We start from the raw sequence: 25,234 nt of genomic DNA on the forward strand, positions 1-25,234 counted from the left end.
TTACATTGTTTCAATGTTGATTTAATGTTCACTGTCCCCTTTCAAATAAAGAAATCATCATTTGTGTTTCAATGAAAATTAGAATGATCCAAAAAATGTATCATTCCTTCCAATATCGTGAATCATATCTCAATCACATCAGACAAAATAATCGCAATTTGACATTTTCCTCATATTGTGCAGCCCTAGTTCCTCGTATATCCAGTCACACTGTTGAAAAGACCAATTTTGGCCTGTTTGCGCTTTTAAGATTTTCATATTTGGTGATGACCAGTACATTTTTCTTAATCTCACTTATATTTTTGTTCTGTTAAAACCTTAGTTTAATGCAGATTTACTTAACACACACTTTGCCATTTCTTAGTTTAAACGATAATATCGTGTCTATGAAGGCTGGCTATCGTTATGAAGGCCGGCTTTTCACTCCGCCTTTGAGTGTCGCTGTTCAGACTAAATATAAACACGTGATTTCTGGCATGGTTGGACAATGCGTCCTACGACTTCGTTCTGATTGAGCCCAGCCCTGACAGCCTGCTTGTTCATTCAGAAACTTATCGTTTCCTAAAGTTTGAGTGCTGAAAGGGGTTGATTTGACCTCAAAGTTCATGTTGTCTCAAACTCTTGTGTGAGCAGTAAGAAAAGACCTTGTTACTATTTTGAATTCTATTGTCTAGGCAACACTCCAACCAGATATTTCTGTCATCATCATTGTATGGGTTGTGGGAGCTGGTTACTGGAGACAACGGAGACATTTTGTGCAAGAAGTTTGTTCCATGCAGCAAGGGATCTCATCAAATGGTTTTCTTTTACGGTTTTACTTCTAATTGTATTCCTCATTTTTGCTATCCTGTTATCATCCTATTTAATCAGATATCCAGTTGAGCATTAACCGTTCGGTTCGCTGCAGTATTGCCAATTTGGCGACTTTCTCGCTAGATTTGATGACTTTTCAGACCCGCCTTAGTGCATTTATTCCTAAAAAGCAACTAGGGACAAATTTAGCGACTTTAGACTGTGAGGGTAAACGCAAGATATATTGTAATTGATTTCCATCCATGCTACTCAGGGTAATCACAGTCCATGTCTCTTCTGCCAACAGCACAGGGTCTCTCACTCCCTCTTGCACCATACAGCAGGTAGTAAGCCCACACAGCCACTAAGCTTTTTGCAAATGATGCGTGATGACATCACTAATATGCAAATTAGAGTTTGACATCATTAAGCGACTTTTCAAGCTAGTGCTAGCTAGTTTCATTGGAAAAGAGTTGGCAACAAGGGAAAGCTGCAGACTTGTACCTGTCACGCAGATGTGCACGTGGTTCCATTCAGACTACACAAAGCGTCTGGGTCGGTCTGGCCCAGGCATGTGTATTTTGCCTTTCAGCTTTCTGTTGGACTAAATATCTGTCTCGCATGCACACTTTTGACGGCATGCATTTTCATCTCTCCCAAGTGTTTACACGATTTCTCTCCAGCTGTTTTTGTATTCCTTTAGAGATGATTTATATAAACATTGGGTCTCCTAGCATAACCTCTCTTCAAAACAAGCATCCATTCCATTTTGTTAACTTATTCTTGGCAAACCAGGTGGTGGAACAAGAGGAGGTGCATAGGCCACCAAGTGGAACAAGAGACTAACTGGAGCATATGCAGTCGGCACGCTTGCTATGCGTACAGTTCACACGGTCACAAATTTTGGGCTGCAGGGGTCTGCGCTGATGTGGGTGGATGACAACATTTATGTGACACGGACCCTTAAGGACACACAGATCCGGAGAGTATGAATGGGCCTTTCTTAGGGAGAGGATTTTCTTCCAGGAGTCTGTCCCAGCTCTAGTGTTATGTGATCCTGCCAAGGAATTTCTCCCCTCCTAGGAGATTGGTACTGACGATGATTTAGGCCTGTAACAATTATTACATAATTAAAAAAAATAAAAAAAGAATTCATAATTGCGGTTTCTTTGTTTAACCGCAATTAATTGCTAACATTAGCTAAGGTCCTAAGGAGTATGTGTTAGGGTAATTTAGGGCTGGGCAATAAATCGATAAAATTTTTTATCGATTAACTCCAATGTGTAGTTAACATCTTATTTGTTTAAATGAAAATCGGTTTTCTCCTTAACATCTGCCAACGCTCCCCTATGGGCTCCCGTAGTTCCGTATGGGCTCAGCCCTCCCCCCACGCGTTTGCCATAGAAATACACAAACAATATGGCAGCGACAGGGACTAACATTAGTTCTCTTCTTAACTAGTCGTTTTATTACTTACTTAACCGTAATCTCCGCCGAAATGACCAGCAGCTCGCGGTGCTCTGTACCTGTCTGACTGTCACCTATTCTGGGATAACTGAACCACCAACTAAAGCCTGACCTGAAGGAGCACCATGCCGAGCACCAGAGCCGGTGTTGAGGAACTCTGTTGCGGCTCAACGCGTCTACTAAATGCTGCCGATACGACCAAGCTGTGACGGAGGTCTGTACGGGCTTAAACAACTAGCAATCACCGCCCTGTAGCACGGAGCTCTTCTTCGACGTTTGTTTTACTGCTAGTTACTACGAAGGAGCTTGCTACAGGTATGCTATATTCATGAGACCATTGGATGTTAATGTACGTTACTCAGCAACAGGTGAAAATACGGGCAAGGTTGCGCGACTAAAGTCAAAATGATTTGAATTACCTGTATGTGTGAAAACAGCTTTATCTTGCGCATCCCTTTTGTTATATTTCCCCAAAATTGGCATGAATAATGATAATGGTATACATGCCCCGTGTGTGTGAGTCAAAACAAAATAAAGTTAAAACTTGTTTTGAACAATTTCTTTGTCATCTGCAGATTGATTTTTAAGTAGGGGGAAAAAAAACTCATTTAAATCGTATTTTTTGTGTGAAAAAATCTGGGATTTTTTTTCATAGGCCATATCGCCCAGCCCTAGTGTTCATTCCTTTTTGGTCTAAAAGGGGTACTAGAATAAAAAAGATTCAGTAAATGGTCAATTAAATGACTAATCACTTACTACTTTTGAGGATTTTTGTTGGCCCACAAAACACAGTGCGAGGCAATGGTCCTGATTTGGAAAAGGGGTGCAACAAGAATAAATCTTGCACAGATGTAATTAATAACATTAACAATGCTTGCATTACACTTAGGTGTTCCAGTGACAGGGCCCTGCTATTGTGCATACTTAAACTTAAACCGCATAAATGTCAGTTGTTACTCATCTGAAGCACCGGCAGTCAGAGAGGATCCCACGTTGTCTGTGTGAAGTGGAAATGGAAAATTGGATTACATCAAAGGGTTGTCATTTTGCTTGCTGTGATGTCAGCCCTCCAACATACAAATTCATACGCAGGTCCATCTGAGAGACTGCTAATGATATGATAAGCCTATAAAATGTACCTCTTTGCTTTAGATTAAGCACCATGACTACGCTACTCGGCAACACACACACACACACACACACACACACACACACACACACACACACACACACACACACACACAGTTTTTATAAAGTAGGGTTGGGGGGGGCATACAGAAAGTGGTTGCTGGGCATGAGTGCCTACAATACATTGTGTTATAAGGATGAGGCGAAGTTGAACTAATCAGTTTGACAGTCTACCAACGCTCCTGTATCTCCTCAGGGACCATTTTTGTCTAGCGTTAAACTAAGGAAGACAGTGAGATGGTCAGATGCTATGGGAGGTCTTGGAGTTTTATTGAAGTATGTCACACATTTCCACAATCCTACTTTTCTTTGTAAACCTTTACTGAACTATTATCTAGTTCTGTAGGGGGAGACAATCATTTGAAACATATGCTGGGTTGGCTTTGTGTTCACCAGTTTTTAGTCCCCCTCTCTGGAGCTCACTAGCAGAGAATGTTTGTAAGGAAACCTAACCCTACACTGACGCTGATACAAGGCCAGAGGAATTCCTGTAACTTGAGTTTATACCTCCTGGGTACTCTACCCTCTTTTCCTCTCTCTCTTCTCACTCACACTCTCTCTCTCACACACACACACACACACACACACACACACACACACACACACACACACACACACACACACACACACACTGGGTATTTCCTCTGACTCCTGCCTTTCTCATCAGCGCTCTGTCTGCTCTATGTCAGACAATGGACATCATGGATGCAGAAAGGCTCCTCAACATGATTTAGCTGCTGTTGAGAGGCAAGTGATTACATTCCATCACTCCTGGAAGTATGTGTGAGTGTTTGGCAGCAATTTTTTTTCCTTTATTTCTTATTTTTTTTATAATATATACATTTTTTTATTTGCAAAAAGAACAGCAATTGTTTGCAGACATTTGGCAACAGACATTTTGTTTCCCCTACATACTGCCTATGCAAATAAGTTATACAGGAAAAAAATAAATTATTTCCAACATATATACAGGGTATTGTACCAAGTAGGTGATTAAGTAAATAAATGCACAAAATAAAAAAAAATATTAAAATAAAGTAACAATATAAAAAAAATGAAAATGCATATATTTAAATATACGAATAAAGGATGTCCGTGGATGCGCAATAGGCTAATTTGCCATCAGCTCTTATCATTATACTCCAGTATGCTGAGAGCAGGGTTAGTTATAGAGGATGCAGTTCCTTCTTAATTTCCGGGAAGAGTCTTAAGCCTTTCAAAATAAAACACCAAAGCATCCAATCTCTTATGGAATTTGTGGATCAACCCTCTACTGGAATATTTAATCTTTTCTAATTTTAGAAATAGCATCAGGTCGTTCATCCAAGCTGAGGCTTTAGGTGAATGTTCCGATTTCCACCCTAACAAAATCCTTCTACACGCAAGAAGAGTTGCAAAGGCAAACACATCTTTAGGCTACGTTCACATAACCTTTTAAAATGTGGACTATATTTGCGGTATCGAACAGACCCGCATGCGCAAAAGAACAATAACAATGCACAAGCACGCTGTTGCACTAAAGTTAGGGAGGTTATGGAGGAAGCTTTTTTGCTTTTATTTCAAAATGTTTGTGTAATGGCAGCCATAACATTAATGAGCAGGTGCTAAGGAGGAGAAGAACGAAGAGAGAGAGAGACAAATTGGCTATTTTGGCCTTTTGCAGGGTTATGGCTGCAAATTCACTACAGAGGTCTGTGTGACCGGACGACCGGTTTGCACATCAGGACCGCTACGGGCTTCCACCAGAGTTTCCTCTGGCTTTGCCCTGCTCAGGCATAGTTCACCATCTTTCGGGTCCTATCGCTCACGCTCTACCTCCCCGGTGGGCTAGACTGTATGTATGCAGGGACTGGGATCCCACCTCAGCGCGTTAAACTCCTTGGTCCGTGTTTCAAGAAGGGTCTGGTGGGTTGCCGACATCGCCGCAGACCCCTGACACCTTTTACGTGAGCCGATCCACGCCCTGGCGACGCACCGCGGTTGGGGTGCACAGAGGACAGTCCGCCCTGGTTGACAGCTGCACCGGGAGCAGGGGGCCCCACCCCTCCCCGCGGAGAGAGGGGGCGCAGCGAGGGTTATTGAGGTAAAAGTCGCATCAAATCCGCCTTGGTTGTTCACACTGCGGCCGCATTAAAAAAAATCAGACCTGGGTCTGATTCAGGACCACGTATGGAAGTGGTCTTAATCTGATTTTGAAAAAATCCGATATGGGCTAGATTTAAGTCTTCACACTACTTCTGAAGAATTTGGGCCACTTTTGCCTGCAGTCTACTCTGTGTTGTTGCCCAAGAAATGAAAACCGGCAGCTGATTGGACGAACGCGTCACATGGGTTAGTTTTCTCTGGAAATTCAAAGCCAGACTGTCATGGCGGCCGTTCAGAATACGATCTCATATTGTACTAAAATAGTTAACTGAAACGTGTTTCTGAGAACATTTTAAGTGAGAAATAGGCCGTGCATTTGCTGAATCTGTCTTCATTTCAGCTCAACAAAGGTCAGTTTAGACTTTAGTCACCTCATTCCGCTCGCCATTTCTGGGTGAGTCCCGACTGCCCTGCCGCTGACTGAACATGTCAGGTCGGGCCAAAATGAACGGCGACAGCCCCTCAGACTGACGACGGCAAGGGAACAACAAACAGATTTGAGTCACTCGCCAGACTGTCCAACGGCCGATAATCGGCCCTGTGTGTCAGCACCTTTAGTCTACTTGTCATTTGTGTACCTTCCCCTGGAACACCAAAAATAGCCATTTCAGCACTAGGCCGGATATCTCTTTTTAAATGCCTCAGACAAGGTCTGGAATACTGTCGTCCAAAAAGTGTTCAGCTTGTTACAGGACGAAAACATGTGGGACAGGTCTGCCTTTTCTGTGTGACAACAATCACATAAGTCATTTACATTAGGGTAGATCATGGACAGCCTGGCCTTAGAATAATGTGCCGTTTTCCTTTCAAAGAGCATCTCCCATCTGTAGGTAGTTAAACTCTGAAGAGGATTTTTTTTGTGTGTGTTGTGTGTTTTGTGTGTTTCCACACAGCCAGCAGAGTTAGATTATATGAAGTTGTACTTCCAGGTTTTTAATGCACAACATGTGCCCAGTAATTAGAGAGCATTCCCTGTTTCCTGTGTGTTGTGAATGTGTTTCATGTAGGCTAAGGGGGAGTGTGTATGTGTGTGTGTCCTAGCTTTGATGTCCATATGAGGACTTTGGGCCATATAAATTTAATGGATAGAACGGTAGGCATTTATCACGTTCTCTTGGACAACAGGATTTAAAACCCATTCAAAAGCTGGAACCTGCCGCTTCCTACTCAGTGGTTGGGCACAAATTGGGTTTTAATTGGCCATTATTTGACCTCTCTCAACGGGATTGCGCGGTTAACACATTTGACGTTAAAACCCTTAACCTATTTAAGGGGACATTGCACAGCTTCCAGCCACTATTTGTCTACCGTGAGTATTTTTTTAATATTAGGCCAAGAATATGCCTGTTTTTTAGCGGTTGAGATAAATCTTCCGCACAGTTGCTGTAGTTAAAGAAGCAAGCAAGTTTTAGCTCTACATTTTTGCTAAGCCATTTGTTTGTTACAAAACTAGATTTCTTCCTACAGTCCTAGGCAGCCATCTGTTTCCATTGGCTGTAGTATGCAAATCGACTAGCAGACTCTTAAACATTGGTTGATTGTGTAATATTACAGGCACTGGGTAAAAAAATGCAGCCACCTTGATTCATTTGAATGACTCTGATACATTGACACGGTGTGGATGCTTCAATCTAAAAATAAAACAAAGAATCACAGCATTGTCCAGCAAAACAGTTGAACATGGCTGCAATGTAACACACTGTCATCAGGCAAGGTGGTGCATTGGGCAATCAAATATGTGCAGGCGCAAGGGTTGGGTACCTTTCCCATCTAAAGAAATATCGTCACCGGTGCCTGGTGTTCGGTCTCGGTATTCAACGGTACTTTTTTTCGGTACCTTACTCTTACTGAAACTAACGCCTGGTTGTAACAACTACAAAATTTTATTACAGTTAAAAAAAAAAAAAAAAACTCAACTTCTCAGTTTAAACATTTTATTTAAACACAATACAAACACCCTCCCCACCCTATATGAACATTTTATCCCCCTCCTAAAAATATAAAAATATGAACAATGTAAACCTTTAAAAAAAAAAGAAAAATGCTCACACTCAGTCAAGCTCAAACGTAGATCAAACTACTGCTGCTACTACTAAGTAGTTCTTGTGTAATTATTTTTAAAGACCAGCATGTCAACGCTTTCAGGTAAGAGCCGCGCCCACTAACACTCAGCTGTTGAGAACACCCGCTCTGAGGGTGTGGAAGAAGCCTGAACACAAAGATATTTGTTTGCAAGCTCGCGCTGCCGTGCAGTCCACCTGAACAGTTAGCTTGCTGTAAATATGTCATCTTGTTATTACTTTCAAGGTCGGCACAATAAATACTGTAATACTGACGTGATTCGGTCAGTACTGGTAAAAGTACAGGGTTCGGTACCCAACCCTAGCAGGCGCACATTCCTAGTATATTACTTTGTAACCCAAATGTCATATTTCTGCTTTTTCTTCTTGATCACCGAGATGGAGGATAAAGTGATTGTTGCCATCCTTCCTCGTAGTTGTGTAATGGGTTTTGGTGTCCCATAAGCCTTCAGACGTATGGATCTATCGCTCAAACCGGCTGCCCTGGATCTACGCCAAGTTACCTCATAATGATAATGTATTATAGTGTTCAGTGAATATTGTTTCGTTGTTTTGGCTGTTCCTTTATTGTTTTCGGTTTTCACATCAGGAATTAGCATTTTTAAAGGTTTTCACTTGGTTTTCGTTATTTTATGGCTAATGCTACATGTGACAGGCATTTGCTCATGTTGATGTTTCAGCTTACTTGTGTAACCAGTCCATTTCCTGTAAAGGTCATGCTCTTTGGTATGCCAGCCATGTACGTATGTATGTGAGCGACAAACAGGTGAGGAATATATGAGGCCTTTGGGACAGAGCGGTGTGCAAAACCGTGCACAATGTTTGTTGTCTTTCTTGCAAATGTAGCATGTTAGTTAAAGTTTTGGACGAAATCTGTTATGTTTTGTTGACATACATGAGCAGTGAAGACAACATTGAGAGCGTAATGTGAGAGTGTGGTAGAAGTGGGGGTGCTTTGTGACTATACAACTCAGCTGTGCAACATTTCATTCACACAGCTTCTCCATTTCTCCCCTTCTTTGCTTGAAACTGTGATTTCCCCCCCCCCCCCCATGTTTCTTCCTTTTTCTCTTCACTTTCTACATTGTTGTTTACCTCCTTTTTCTCTTTCCCTTGATTTTTATCCATCCCCTTTTCTCCCACTCTTTCATTTCCTTTGCACCTATTTTATTTTTTATTTTTTTACTGATCAAGTATTAAGCACAGGATAGTCAGTCACACGCTCGCTGGTTAAGGAGGCCAGCTGACTGTGGTTTGTTTTCCTTCTCCGCTGTGGGACTGTCCAATCAGATCACCGTCTTACAGCCACCGCCCCCCTGCCGTATCTGGCACAGTTTCAAAACATCGGCAGGCATGTCTGTGTGCGTGTTGTGTCCGTGGCAACAAGCCAACAGGGGTTTCCACGAGAGGGCGTGGCAGCGGTGGAAGATAGAAAATAGCAATGATGGAAGACTAATGTAGGGAACAGAGAGGGAAGGGAAAAACTGTATGTGAGCAAGATATGGAGGCTGTTTGGAAAAGATTAGAGTAGGTGTCTGTGAGTTTCATAAAAGGAGCTTGGTTTCTGGCAGATGGTGTTCCTGGGATCGCTGGGAATGTTGGGATTGGGTATTCCACAGATTATCAGTCTGGACATACCAGACTGGCTTCAGGCTGGGGCCGTCTATTTTCCCCTTTATAAGTGAAGTAACTTTGCTAATATTTCTCTTTCCCTAGTTCTTAACCCTATCTATAACATATGCAGAATGTTGAGTTTCCTCACAGACAGATAATTCAGAAATTAAAATGGATTGTTTAACATTCTCAACCTGCCTGATCTATTTTGCTATGCAGGAAACACTGCACAATATGATCACCGTAATATTTTCTTCATAGAGGAAGACAGGAAGACAGTTTGTGTGTTAGTGCTTTAAGGCATCCTGACACCCGCTTCTGCCTGATGTGCTGGAATTAGGCCTGTCGGAGTTATGTGTTTGTCATCAAATCTTTCAAATGCTTGGCAGTCTTACCTGACATGACTTTTATTCGTGTATGTGTAAGGAATCCAACATTTTGACATAATTCACAATCTTTGACCACATGTTATGTAGAGGGTATAAAACCACATTTAAATCTGTCTGATATAGTTTTTTCAAAGAAAAAACATACTGATTTGAAAATTGCTGTTACTGTTTTTGTTTTTATAAATTATTTTTATTGTTATAGAGGTTTTAGTATAATAAAAAGAGCCCACATTTGTTATTTTAACTTGGTCTGAAATATGTTCTTAACACTTAATTTTATGTGCTTAGTTATCATAGGATAGTCGTATCTTCTGAAAATGGTTAAGGCTGCACAGAAAAGAAATTGACAAACTGCACTGCTACTCGTTCTTTCGTGGACTGGTATGATTACAGGTGAGGTTATGAATGCGGTCGCCTCTCCATTACTAACTTTAAAGTTCCCTGAAGCAAGGCCTAAAATAAAGGGTGTGTCCCTTTCTCAAATGGAAAACACTTGTATTAAATGTGTTTGTCTTAAAGCAGATAAACCCACAGACCACACCTTTTCAGGTAATAAAAGACAGAGTACATAGGCCTACGGCATTAAGGAAAAACCGTAACGTCCACACAGTTAATTCATGTTAAACGTGGCCAAAACCTAATGAGGTGAACGTATTTTAGAGAAATCCCTGTGAGCTAAAACATTCAGATTTCCAACTGTTCTGAACGCTCCGCTTTCAACAGTTTTCTTCTACTCTCACGTTAGTGTTGCGCAACTCTAAGCCAGCCTTCTATGATTGTTCATCTGCTCCAGATAGGCAGGACTGGAGTGTTTTTTTGTTTTTAAGCTACTGCAGTGTTGAGATCATCTTGGATGCCAATGTTGTTAAATTCTCCCCAATTCAGAGCCGCATTACTCCTGAAACATTAAGTTATGTAGTATTTGGTTTAAAAGCCTTTATCTGCGGTTTTTGACTGTAGAAAGTGCTGCTATATTCTATTAGTGTCCACTGCTAACTATAGTAGCTACATGCTAACGGCAGTAAAATATGTCATCATGGCTGCCAATTTGTTAAATTCTCCCAAATTTCGGATCACATTACTGCTGAAACATGTACGATTGGGTAGTGTTTGGTTCAGATGCCTTTATCTGTTATTTTTGACGGTATAAAGTGCTGTTCCGTTACAATCTAACGTTAGCCTAGTGCTAAATATTAAGTAGCTGCATGCTAACGCAAATAGCCGTAATCTTGGTGGCCATCATTTCTCCCCAATTTTGGGTGACTTTACTGTGTAGAATTTGGTTTAGAAGCCTTTACTGGTGATTTTTCACATTACAAAGTCCTGCTATATACTCTGTTGCAGTAGTTTAAGCTTCAACTATTGACACAACAGCGGAGGCTGCGGTCGAGCGCAGATTCCAGGAAACACTCTGGCCAATCAGAGCAGACTGTGATTTTTCAGGAGTGGGTCTTAAAGAGACAGGTGCTCCTACAGAGCATCTCATACATATAGGTGCAGCAGCCATAAGCAGTATTTTAACATTAAAGCATGTGAACATGTTCTAGTACAAACACAAAATACTATTATTCTGAAAATGCTATATAATAGTTTCCCTTTAAGAAAATGTCTGTGTATTTGTACTTGCAGGTTACTTTTAAACACCTTTCAAAAGCTGTTTTGAGGTGATTTACTGTTACACCTTTCCGTATGATTTTGAACCAAAATGTATTTAGTTTCTCTGGGTTAAAATAATTTTCCATATTAAGTTTCTTCACAGATCAATCCCACTAACCTGAGTCTCCCTGTGCACTGCTGCTGGAAAAATAAAATCCCAGAGGAAACAGTCTGATCTCATCTCTAAAAATAAGCTCACTTCTTTTCCTACTTACTTCAGAATGGGTTGTATATTGAATTTCAAGTCATGCAAGCCATGACATTGCAAACATATTCTGCAGTACATGTGAAACAACAAGGTATAGAGTAAGATGGAAACTGTTGAGGAAAGGCATTTGAACATGGCCATTGCAGATGATCTGAGCATCTCACTGTCAGTGAAAAGTGGTTAAGTTCTTTGAGAGAACGGGTTTTCAGAGTTCTCAGAGCAGCCCTGTGTTTTTTTTCCCGGCACCACAGTGTGACATTACATGGCCGTTGTCCCTTCCCCCCACACTTGGCTCTGCACGCAGGCAGGGAGTGCTGCACGGAGTGATTTTACTGGCTAGTTGAGCTTGTGCCCTCTCCCCCAGTTCCCAGTACCTCCGAGGGAGGGAGGAAAGGGGGTTGATCCTAATGCTGCCTGCCCACCGTGTGAGCAAAAGGCCAGGCTCACAGCCATCATGCATTTAAGGTTGTTTTCCTCATGATTTCAGTATTTTGCTCCTGTTAAGCTAGAGTGTGGTGTGTTTCTTTCATACACATTATGGATAGCCTGTAACTAGCAGATTATAATGTGAATGTGTATTAGTATGATACTACTATAGAACAAATTTCTAATGTTCCTGTCCTTTTCTGGGGCATGAAATTAATGTACTTGAATGCACTTTCCACCATGTATTAACACTTGTACTCTCGTTTTAAGCAGAGGTACATTTCTCAAATAACTGAAATTACTAATCCTTGACTAGTATTTTTTAGTACTTGGCTTGCTGGTGCACTAGCAGTGTTGGTCTATATTTGTATCTATAACTGCAACAAACAATTATTTTAATTGTTGATTTTTCTGTGTGTTTAGTCTATAAAATGTCAGAAAACAGTGTAAATGCCCACCATAATTTCCTACGGCCCAAGGTGACGTCCTAAAATTGCTTTGGACCAACACAAAAACCCAAAGATATAAAATGTACAATGACAGTGTTTCGGCTTTATTTGTCTGATTTTCAATGGAAATAAGCAAAAACAAACTTAACAATGACAATCCTTAACTTCTTTTTGTTTATGAAGAAACATTTTCAAACTCGCACACAAACACCCCGACATATGTAAGTGTATAAGTGTAAATACATTAAGGAGCATAATGGGCAGAGAGGAAGAATGGGGAAACATCCGGTGCACTAATGAAATACAATAACTCACTTCCCCCAATGTGGCCGAGTCCTGCTGCTCAGAGCTTTATAGCTGGTGATGGCATGTTTGTTCCAGCCCCTCCTCGACAGCAAAACGCCCAGCGGCACACATCGAGTTTACGTATCACTTTGTGTGTACCTGTTTTCCTGTGTGTGTGCTTTTGCTTGGATATTTTGTTAGAGCATGTGACATGCTACTCTGCAAGTCTGTTTACTGTTTCACATCTTTTAAGTTTTTCACAGTCTGAGTCACATGCACACTGGAAGTTTCTGGTGTATTCTTGCATGTCTGAGTGCATCTGGTGTGTCTGTGAAATTCCTGGTCTTTTCTAGTACCACATGTGTAACGGAGCAGCTGTATTCATAGCTTGCAAAGAATTAGGTTTGTATGTTAAGCATTCTTGTTTCTCATAGCTTGAATAAAAAATGGTTATGAATTACTTAAAGCTTGTTAAAGATGGGTTTTAGAGAGAGGCAGATAAGAAGACAGAGGCAAGCAGAGAGGGAACAGCATCCTTCCATGAAGACCTCTGGGAAAAGCCAGTATCCTGTGTAAGTCAATAATATTGACTGGCTTTCCAAAAGGTTGGTGTGTTATGTAACCTACAACCTTCTGTGTATGAGTGAGTGTGTTTCACCTCAAGGACTGCTGAGCTGTTGATGGCACATAAGCAGCAGGTAGCATTTAAGAAATCTGAAGTCTGTTGCAGCCGTTTGTCAAAGTATATTTCCCCCTAAATTAGCCAAAGCAGAAGTTTTATTTTCAATAGCGGGCTTCGGTTCTGTTTTTCATTTTTCCGTGTTTCCACATACACAAATGGTGACTGTACACAAGAGATAATACAACCATGAGATAATTGATTTCTCAATTGTCCATATATCTAATTGGTAGTATAGACATATTTTAATGGATTGAGATGTCTTTAACTGGTCAGTCATTTCTTTTAATGATTTGTATGTCATGTATGCTTTTGAAATAATGTGGTGTTCCTACACACAGCTAAAATATTGCTGTTGTGTGTAATAATACTGATTAGCATTTCCTATTGGCATTGGCCAAGACGTAGGTCAATTTAATTTATATAGCCCAATATCACAAATTAGCCTCAAGAAGCTTTTCAATCTGTAAAGTCCCTGACTGACACAACTAGGACCTACGGCCGACCGTCGGCGTGGTGTGTGAGGGCCTTAAAGCATACAACACCCTCTGTCTTCAGAGCCTTGGTTTGGAGAAGGAAAAACTTCCCCCAAAAAACTTTTTTAATGTAGAAATAATGCAAAAACCCATAGGAAGAGAAACATGGTTATTGGCGAAATCAAGTAGGGAAGTTTAATTTAATATCAAAACATTTGGTTTCATCCATGTTTAATGTAAACCAATCATATTCAGATTTTGCTGAAGAATGAAATAATGTATCAGTAAGGCTCATTAAAGCATGATCTGATATCTATAATATCAAATTTGAGTCTTGTTGGGGCTGCAGCTTTCCGTAATAGGCCAGTCTGTAGAGCTACCAGTATATGCTGCATTAATTGGAACAAGATACCTTTTAATGATTTTAGTAGAACATTTTGGTGGCCTGCACACTGGTAGGCGAATACAAGTTTCATTACCATAGATATTTAGTTTTGCAAGACTTGATCAGGCTGCTCTCCTGAATAGTAGGTGCGAGGCCTATAAACAAGTAAGCAAGTCAGTGTTTTCATAACAAGATCTACTTTCGTATCACCATGAAAATGTATAGTTAATTTAACCACTCGTGTAATTGTCAATATTGGAACGGCTTCATTTGATGATCTGAGTGCTGCAGACCTCAGTCCTGTAGATACTATGGGTAGATCGTTCACCAGAATCCATTCTATCCTTGCACCATCAATCTGCCTGTCCCTCAGCCCTGTGTCCATCATTGTCTATCTCCACATTCCTCCTCCACTCCACTGCATTCCTTGCTTTTGTGTGTCCCGTCCCCTTTGAATTTAGGAGCTGTCGATGGGGGTGGGTTAGGACAGGAGGGAAGAGGATTGAGTGACAGTGTTGCAGATACTGTAGTAGAGGACAAGGCTCAGCAGAAGGAGGGACAGCAAGAAAAGGACAGGAAGAGCTTAAGGAGAAGGCAGAAAGGAGGAGGAAGTAAAAAAAAAAATAAAAAAAGGGGGGGGGGAGGTGTGTGTCTCATTAGATTATGCTGCTCCCTGGGGGAACAGCCATGATTGATGGATTGATTGCAGGCCCCTCCCTATCCACTCAGGTCTCCTGCTATTGGAGGCCATAAATGTGGTGTCTCTTTGGGATATAATGGCTAGTGCATATTTAATTAGCCTTCCATTCCAAACATCAGAAGGGTTTTAAAGCAAAGCTTAGGTTTTAACAGCACCGGTTAAATGAAAATTTTTCCTTCTTATCCCGATTATGTCAACCATGATTAGTGCTGAATTTACTTTATCAGTTATGCATACTATATACCAAGCATCTCTGCTAAAATAAAAGTGGTATATGGCATGCATAGGCGTGTATATTTAAATCTAAGAAAATGTAGGAAATAAGGCATATATAATTCATCTTAATTAAGAAAATAGTAAAGTTCAAAGGCAAAACTAAAAACTTTCAAACAGAAATCTCAACAAGCATCAGACTGTTGCCAATACAGTAATGAATGGTTTGAAAAATATGATATCCCTTTATGGCCCTCTTCCACAGATGTTAAAAGATTGTTCAGAATGAGTATTGATCTAGTTTTTGTGGCCTTTAGTCCCTTTGTACTTCTTCTGGCTCTGTGTTTTGGAAGAGACAAATTTTCTGGGGTGGGGTGTAAAGGCCTATATGAGTACCTAGTAACGCATGCATTTGGATGACATGTTTATCATTCATGGTCTTTTTATAAACTGAGCATTATCACATTGCCAAAAGTCAAAATCATAACCGTAATTGTTGGTGGTGTAGCAGTATAGAGAAGGGGATCGTGGCGTGCACGGGAGTGAGCAAGGCAATGCATTGTGGTGTTTAAGGGCACAGAGCTACAGTAGAGAGGGAATGACAGGCTGGGAATCAAAAGAAGGATAGGAAATACTGTTTTAAAATGAAATAAAAATGGGTAGCTTCCCAGAGTCATCTTAAACTTTGTATATTAACTTCTAATAGCCGTAGTGACCGCACCGTTTGTAGTTAGCAATGCTGTTGGCATGGTTAGTAAGTCATCTAAAAGAAATTGTCCTTTAAGAATGCATCCTCAAAGGAACGTTTATATAGCAGCTCAAAACCTTTTTTGAGTTTCTCTGAGCGATTATAAGAGTATTTAAAATGATTGGTCAGTAAGATGCATCCAACATCTCAAATTAGTAAGTTTGTCTATTTGTGAGTATACCTTTGATAAGGCAAATGTATGATATAGCACATTTCATACCCAAAGGCAAACCAAATGGCTCATATACAGTATCAGTCACATATGTATTTATTTATTTATTTATACTTTTTGTTTTTTGTTGTACGGCCATGACAGCATGTGCTGATTCAGTTCGTACTATTTGAAACACAAGACTGATTTGTCTATCTATCTCCCTGTTTTCCCAGGTGTTTCTGTTCTTCTGTGAATCCTGCTCGGTGCCTATCTGTAGGGAGTGCAGTGTTGGCCGCCATATGGGCCACACCTTTATTTATCTACAAGATGCTGTACAGGACTGCAGGGCCATCACCATCCAGCTGCTGGCAGATGCACAGCAGGGACGTCAGGCTGTGCAGGTGAGACAGGAACCCAGACAGACACATTCTCGGGGGATAAAAAGGAAATATCAGTGATTATTTTCGTTTGTTTGCTTGTTCTACCCCTTTAGAGCTGGGACTAAAGCAGCAGTATTCAGGCAAATGTAAAACCTGCATTAAATAATACAAATTCATCTATTTTGTCTTTTAAGACAACATGGCCAGATTATAATTGCATTAAAAGGAAATGGTATTGTATTCACTGGATTCAAATAGGTCAACCTGATTTAAGTCCCTATACAATGCCAAGAGCTCTTCTGCATGATTCTTTCAAGGTCTGACAAAAAGCCAATCCTTACGGAGGTCAAACCACACGAGTCCACACACACTCATCCATCTCCTAGAGAGACCAAGCAGAAGCTGAGAGCAGCTGTGTCTTTCCAGCGTCCCTCAGCACAGAGAAGACCAGCTTGTTTGAGAGTGACCAGACCTGGGCTGCTGGGAAGCCTGAGGTTATAGGTGTCCAGCTGGCCCTGAAAGAGGGGGGTGGGGAGCGGCCTGAAGGTCAAAGGGGAGGAGGAGCCGAGAGGGGGATGGGGGAGGGTAGATGAGGTATTTAAAGGATTTCAGAGAATGGAAAACTCCCCTTCTCTTTTAAAGAAGTGGAATACATTTCCCTCCCCCTATTCACTCCCTCACTTACTCACTCACTCACCCACCCACCCATCCACTCACTCCCTCCCTCCCCTCTTACTCTCACTCCCACACAAACACACACACTGCCTGTCTTCAATTACCTAATTATAGATTGGGTGGCAGCTTCATAGACCCCCCTTAGATTTCGTTTTATACAGTAACACATGCACAAGGGAAGACTGGACGAGAGGTTTCACTAACCGTTTAATAACTGCCTAAACAGTCTAGTTATGACTTTTTGCCCATGTACACAAGCACCATATGAGTTGCATGTAGGGAATGGTTTTAAATTGTGCGGAACTAATTTTAACAATTTTGGTAAGCAGTTAGTTTAATTCAGTAATTTATCAAATAATGTATGGCTCTAAAGCATGTTGGATCTGTGAGTTTGTGATTAGGCACAGAAGTACTCTGAGCCAAATATGAATGCTAGCATGCTGATGTTTAGCAGGAAATGTTTACCAATCTCACCATCTTAGTTTAGCATGTTGCTGCTAACATTTGCTAATTTGCACAAAACACGAAGTACGTGCTGGACAAATTTTAATTTTGACCTTGTTAAGGGATCACAAAAGTTATTTACATTCATAGTGAAGTAGACATGACATTGTGAGTTACGTGTTGAAACCACACCTAAAAGTGGTAACAATGATAAATCAATCACACTAGGGTTGTCTAATGAGTAAGTTCACACAACATGACTTGAGCCCTGATTTTCCACTTCCAGATATCTAGCAGGCTAAATATCTCGACCGGATCTGTCTGAGAGCTACAGCCAATGAGAGCGCAAGTGCGTGCGTGTGCGTGCGCTACACCTGTGTCTTTGGAACAAAACATTGTTTGGAGACCAGACAGCATCTGGAATTCCTCCTGGTAAAAGATCTTGTAGTGTTCGGCCCTGTTTTGCCGGTCGGTCATGTAGTGTGAAAACCACAACGAGTTGTGTAGTGTGAACAGTACAGCTATCTGACGACTTTGTAAGTGTGAACTTAGCTTAATGGGCCTGGAAGGTGGGGCAGTGTTTTGACCTCTCCCGAAACATGAAAAACTAGCCGTTCCACTGAGGTGATGTGACACGCTGGCATGTACTCTCCTTAGCAGAGCTAAGTGTGACTAATGGATGGGTACTTCTGTCACTCTGGGTGTTCTTCAAGTTCCAAGATATCACAACACAGCCACGTGTAGCAAAGTTTAAAACTAATACCAGGTACCACAGCAGTACCTGGTATTAGTTCCTGGTAGTTACCTGGTACTTATTCTCGAACACTGAAAGGCAAATCACCAACGCCAATAATGTATTTAAGGAAAAGCACAGGGGTCTGTGCTGCTGAGTCAATAGAAGCACGCCTACCATCTGGCAATACCTTGCAATGTTTAGTGTGTGTTTGTCCATTTTGTCCCAGGTCACTATGGGAGTAAATGCTGACGCCAGATAATATGTAAACACTCACACCACACGCGCTCCTGTCCCCTGAGGTAGGAAATTTCTGCCCGCTCCACACCCATTATCTTTGTTGACCTCCGACCCTGGGCTTGTGACCTGCTGGTTGGCCAGAGCTCCTTCCCTGTGATTGGTCAGTTTGACTCTCTTTGTGTTCCCAAGCTCTTCTGGGAATTTTGAGAGAAAAAACGGAGAAAATGGAGACACATGCAGTTTAAAAAAATATGATATTCAGGTTAAGGCAATACCCCCCGTTTCTTAAACGCCATGTATACACCTACTCCGGTTAAAATCGGAGTTCTCATAACCCGGTTAACAGACCTAGAGAACTCCTTTAGTAACTGGGGTATGTCTGCATGTACACACCTTAATCGGAGTAAGGTCGGGTTAAGCGTACATATAACTAATTAACATGATACAACAAAACAAAACAGCGGTGTTCGGATCTGCAGCAGCAGCAACTTACTGTCCATCCGCTTCAATCACCGCTGAGCAGCAGACACTGGGAGATGGCTCAACAGATCATCTATCTCCGGGGCTGTCAACGCTGTGTCTCGGCAAAGAAGTTTTTTTGCTTTATTTGTCTCGACAAAGAAGTAGAGGGAACTATCCACCCGCTGCGGTTGATGGCTAACGTTAATGTTAGTTAGATAACGTTGGCTTGCTAATTCCACCGACACTGGGCAACACTTAACATTACAGATAATGAGCCAAACAAAGTTGTCATCTGGCGAGAGCACTGTGCTTTCCTACGTTGTGACAAGATGTGGGAATGAAGCGTTAACTTGTTAAGTTTAACTAATTTAATGGCCGGGCAGTGTAATTTTAACAGGTCACCAGAAGAAATTATTATTCTGATCAGTTGTGCGTTGGCAGAGCGCCACCTACTGAACCGGAGGTAGAGTTACACCCGTAATTCTTCCCATTCTTCCCCGCTCATGTGTACGGGGAGAACTGGCATAACCCGGTTATTCACTTAGACCATACCCCGGTTACTGCTCCGCACGTAAACACACTGACAGAGATTGAGGAAGATAATGAGACCGAGGACAGAAAATGAGGTGTGGAAAAAGAGAACCTGAGCAGGAGTCAGGGAAATCAATGATAATAGAGAATTTTGTATGAAGACAAAGAGACAACTGGAGAAAGTTGGTGGCTTTATATTTTACCCTGCCTCCTTCCTCACAATGTATTGATAACACTCCCCCGATTCTTCCAGGATTCCCTCCCTGCTGTTCCTTCTCTGGGGGCCTGGTTTATTTGACCATTTAGCTGCCCACCTCAAATGGCCAGGCGAAAGAGAAAAGGGCCCTGCTGCCAAGCTTTGTTATAGCAGGGCTGCACTGGGGGGGTGGGCGGTATGTGTCTCAAGACAAGGGTTGTAGATCATGACCTGTAGAGGTTTAGGTGACCTTTGATCCCTGCGGCCGATATCACAAAGGAGGCCTTATGCCACCTCCTCATTCGTCCCTGTGAGGTCCGGTTCACCCTGTGACCTCCCAGAAAACGCCAGAGGAAAAGCCAGATAAAACACTTCGGGGGAAGGGAGGGAGACAAAGAGAGAAAAGTGCATTTAGCCCAGATTGTGGGTTTTAAAAGCTTAAACCTTAAGTCTATGCCTGTATTTATCAAGGTAATGAAGAAACATAATGTCCTCATGTCACTGTACCGAAGCCCTGATCATATAATTCCATTTTGTGTAGTGATAGACATTGCATAAAGAGCGATTCATGTTCAGTACATACAGTCCAAACTACTAAACTTACCAAAAGTATCATCTTTGCGTGTTGCTCTATAGGGCTGGGTAAAATGTTTGAAAATATTTAATATGATGTTTGAGTTTTGATACCAAAACAATGCTGCTCAGTTTTAAATAAAGAATATTGCCTAAATAAAATAAATGGTAAGAATAAAATTTAGATTCAAATGATATTGAAAAACTAAGTTAATTAAAATAAAGATTTAAAAAGTCAACTTTCAATAATTTTCAATTCTAAGGACACTTCAGAATGTTCAATACTGCACTATGAGGGGGAAACTGTTTCAAATGTACTGCTTGTGTTATTCGTATATATGATGCTTACTTTGAATATCAGGACTGAGTAGGTTTTCAGCCCAGCAGGAAGTTGCGTCATTTTGTGCTGTGTGAAGTGACTTCCTATTCCTGACCCATGTTTCCCTTTCAGCCTCTAAAGGAGCTGCCAAATGTGGGAAAGGAATAGATCACAAAAAACTGAGCAGGTGGTTGTGCAGTCACTTGCCAGGAAGATGTCACATACGGTGTCCTCTCTTTTAATGTTTCCTAGTCCTCTGCATCCTGTTTCTGGGGCTCGTCTGTATCCCATTTGAGTAATAAAACAGACCAGGTGCTGGTGTGTTTGAGCATTTAGACATTCCTGTTTTGTCCTTTTGTGAGATAAACATGTATCTTTGCTTGACCCCACATCTAGTGTTTTATTTATTTATTTTTTTCTGTCCCACTCTGGTCAATTATAATTGGAAGTGATCATTCATAAAATTGGGAAATCTCTTGTGCTGGGGTTCAGATAATTGTCAAATAAGGCTGACAGTGTTATGGAACATCTGTGAGATAACATGGCTGTTTTGTTTCCCCAGCTAAGCATGGAGAAGGTCCAGGCCATGGCAGAGCAGGTGGAGATCAAAGCCAAGGTGGTGCAGACGGAAGTGAAGGCCCTTGTGCTCAAACACAAGAAAGCGCTGGAGGAGAGGGAGTGTGAACTACTGTGGAAGGTGAGCTGCTACCTTCATGTTCATTAGCAACAAATCAAGTCCTAGACTGGGAAGTTTTGTTTCGGTTTGAGGCATTCAGGTCAACTTGGCACAATTGTCAAATAACTCTCTCTCTATCCATCACACTGTTTTCTCTACTTTTCACCCAGGTGCTAATGAAATATCCTGTCGGCACTAGGACCCTTGAATACAATACTGCTTGTGGAATGCTCATTGGGCAGGCGTGTTGTGATTATTACAATGACCGTGTTAAATGCATTACCACCTGTAACAAACGCATTAAAAAAAGCAAACAAATACCTTTGCTTTGTTTAAAGACATTCTGGTCAGGAGTCAAAATAGAAATACAATTTAAGAAGATGGGCTTTGATACAAATCTAACTATTTCTAATCATATGAGAAAAATACCATACATTTACTTTTTAAGATATTTTATTTATAGTTTTTGTCAAATCATAAACCACTAAAAAATCCATACAAAAGAAGACCCTACAGTGCATCCTCTTCCATACCCACACCCATATTGTGATGGTGAAGGTGTTTGCTCAATGAGACCAAACGTAAGACCTCCTGTTAAATGAAGAATCACCAGGTGTAGTTCCTTAGATGAGTTTGCAATTGCCACAGTATTCAGCATTGTTCATTCCGGTAAGAACTGCAGAAGAAAACTATTAACTACAACACACATATCGCAAGCCACTCACTAGTAGATGGAGCTCAGATCTGTGAACTGATGTGTGGTTTCATATTTCATTAGTTTAAACTCAAAACTGTGTATCCTTAGATTCCCTCATGGTACACAGAGCAAAGCCATTGTCAGCAGAGGGACTAAGGATGTATGCCTTTAACGGAGCATTTAGTGTGTTGTCTAGACTGGTTGAAGCTAAATAAAACCAAGATCTGTTTTTTAACTTGGCAGTTTAGCCTGCATTCTGTGCTTCAGGAACCATCTGCAAGGGCCTCCTAGGTTTAAGGTTACCCAGCGAACAAGTGGGGTTTTGGGTAAAGAAAGAACCTTCATCTCTAACGCCCCTCACCCCTGGCTAAGCCAAATCCCTAACCCTTTGGTAATAAATTAATTACCACATAAAAAGGAGACTGTACATGCATGTCATTGTACCAGTCAGGTCTCTAACACACACATGCAAGCACACAAAATGCACCATATCAATTATAACAGAAACCAGATAGTAAAATGTGTATTTGGGCATTTATGTACATTTGCAAATGTGTTTCTTTGAGACTGACGGAACATAGCCAATGATTTACCTTAACACCCACCAGTCTACCAAACTCTTATTTCTCTTCTTCTCCTGAGAGCAGGCTCAGTGACATTGTAAAAAGTGACCTGTGTCTTACTCCCTCAGATCTTACTGTGTGTGTGTGTGTGTGTGTGTGTGTGTGTGTGTGTGTGTGTGTGTGTGTGTGTGTGTGTGTGTGTGTGTGTGTGTGTGTGTGTGTGTGTGTGTGTGTGTGTGTGTGTGTGTGTGTGTGTGTGTGTGTGTGTGTGTTTGTGTTTGTGTTGGGGGGTCAAAGTGTCACAAAGAAGGTGTGTGTGTGTGGGTCAAAGTCTCACAAAGAAGGTTTTAGCTTACCAGTGTTCCCACTTTAATCCTTTTTACACCACTACAGGATTCCTCTTTATCCCTGACCTAATGAAGCCATTACAGGCAATCATAGCCAGTGTAGAGATCAGTGTAATCTCTTAGAGCCCTTGTTCAATATTAACGCTTTGGGCATTTCAACCCAATAAAAGTGCCACACTGGTGGCATGCTGCACTCTTCTTTACCTGCCAGCTCAGATGCAGAAAGCTTACAAGTTCAGCTGTAAAACTCCCAAATCATGCAAGGTATAGGAAATTACTCAGCTAGTACTGTGACTCAGTGTGATGGTCACCTTTTTTAGACAGTGGTGTTAGTGGTGTAAATCTGGGAAGTCTCTCCACAGTGACTCAGCACTGTGGCATTAAACTTGAGAGATATATGATTGTGAGATGACAGCTGAAGCACTATAATGTGACACACGGGTAAAACGTTTGACTTAAAAGAGTGAGTGTGGGTGTGTCTTGCATATTTTAGATTGTGAGGTTGTAACTTAGTTGTTACATCAAAGAATATCGGTGTCTCCCCCTCTCTTTGTCTCTGGGTTTTGCTCTGTAACTCTGAAATGCATACCAATTCTACCAATGAGTGTTGTCAACTGAGGAACTAAAACTAGATGTCTGTCCATTAGAAAGCCTGACTTTGAGTCTTTGTCCTCAGTTACTATAAAGTATAACTTGAGTCTCACATATGCAAATTGGAGTTCCACTTATTCCAAGGATTAACAAAAGACCCCTCTCTTTTGGATCCTTTGTTTCTTTCAGAGTTCCCCCCCCCTACTATCAAAAGCCATTCTAACCATAGAGGTAGTCAGGCTATTGTGTAATTCTCTTTTTGTTAGGTGACAGTAAGTAAGAGCCCAATCCATGCCTCTCAGGTTCTACCACCCTCTTTAATGCTTTATTCTCACTGACTTTACTGTAACTTTATCTGGCTTCTCACGGTAACAGAAATGTGTTGGGGCTAAGTGACGGTCACATTTCCTTTTTCACAATTAGCTGAATAAGTCACCCCAGTAATACTTTAGTACCCATTTGTTTGTTTTATCAGCCCCAGTATCTCTTTGAATAGTATTCTTTGTACTAGGTAATGTTGCACATTGTTTTCTTCTTTCTTCTTCTTGCAACATTTGATTAAAATAGGTTAAAAAAATGTATCTGCGATGCAAAGTGGACTAACGGCAACCCTCTAGCTTTTATAAAATATGCATAAATGATGCCCTTCCATTTAAGGAATATTGCATTACAATTAAATATGTAATATGTCTTAATCTATAGTAACAGTAATACATTTTGTAGGGTTGAATTTCTGCTCAAAGAAAGCTACAACACAAGAGCAAACACATCATTGGTGTGTTTTTCAGTTGTATAACTCCCCAATAATCAGTCAGCAGCCTTTCCAACAAAGATTATATCCATATTTTTTCTATGACATTCATGGAGTCCTTAATGCTTATTACACAGGAATAAATATGATGTGAGGTTATAGAAGTTTGACTTATCAATTATTTACATTTTGTCAATCGCCCACAATTTGAATTTACCCCTGGAATCAATAATGCACTTTATCTCCACCATGCCCTTCAACCTTAAGTCAACTTCAACTACATTTTATAATATGTCTTGTAACTAACTCTGCTACCTCACATCTCTTCACTTAACCTGCATTCTACCAGACTGGTTAATATTGACACACTGATGCCCAATCAAATTGTGTGGAGCTTGCTAGCTGCATGTCACCCACATTTTAACCAACTCCTCCTGCAAGAATATCTGACAGACTTGGCATGGTCAGCACATTGCTGCCATCCTGTGGGCAGACTTGCTGGTAACAGGTTGTGGTATGGAGGTACCAGGAGACTTAATTCCACATTCAATTTTACAGGAAAACCTTATAAAGTACAATAATGTATGTGTCTGTGTTTTGGCTGCCTGCATTACCTGTGCTTATTAAACAATAATAAAACAATCAATAAAGTGGCTCTGTCATCTGCTTTCTATGCTGTTTGAATAATTAAACAAAACCTTTGGTGATGTTTAACATTCTTTACTCTGGTTGTGTCTCCTTTCAGGTGGAGAAAATCCGTCAGGTGAAGGCTAAGTCTCTGTACCTGCAGGTGGAGAAACTGCACCAGAGTCTGACCAAGTTGGACAGCACCATCGCGGCCGTCAGCCAGGTGCTGGATGAGGGCCGCCACCTTGACGTGCTGCTGGCCAGAGAGCGAATGCTTACCCAGATCCATGAACTCAAGGCTTTGAGGAGCCTGCTGCAGGCGCAAGAGGATGACCGCTTCATGTTCACTCCTCCAGACCAGGTAGGCACTGGGA

General features: G+C 41.2%; 1 protein-coding gene across 1 annotated transcript in view; it reads left to right on the forward strand.

The window, feature by feature from the left end:
- The window catches only part of trim71 (tripartite motif containing 71, E3 ubiquitin protein ligase), a 31,941-nt gene that overhangs the window by 3,801 nt on the left and 2,906 nt on the right, over positions 1–25,234 (forward strand). The window contains exons 2-4 of the mRNA XM_039820021.1: positions 16,289–16,456; positions 21,171–21,305; positions 24,979–25,221. Coding sequence (XP_039675955.1) covers positions 16,289–16,456; positions 21,171–21,305; positions 24,979–25,221 — 546 coding nt within the window. The remainder of the gene's footprint in view (positions 1–16,288; positions 16,457–21,170; positions 21,306–24,978; positions 25,222–25,234) is intronic.

The sequence above is a fragment of the Perca fluviatilis genome, chromosome 13 (assembly GCF_010015445.1).
Source record: "Perca fluviatilis chromosome 13, GENO_Pfluv_1.0, whole genome shotgun sequence".
Lineage (NCBI taxonomy): Eukaryota > Metazoa > Chordata > Actinopteri > Perciformes > Percidae > Perca > Perca fluviatilis.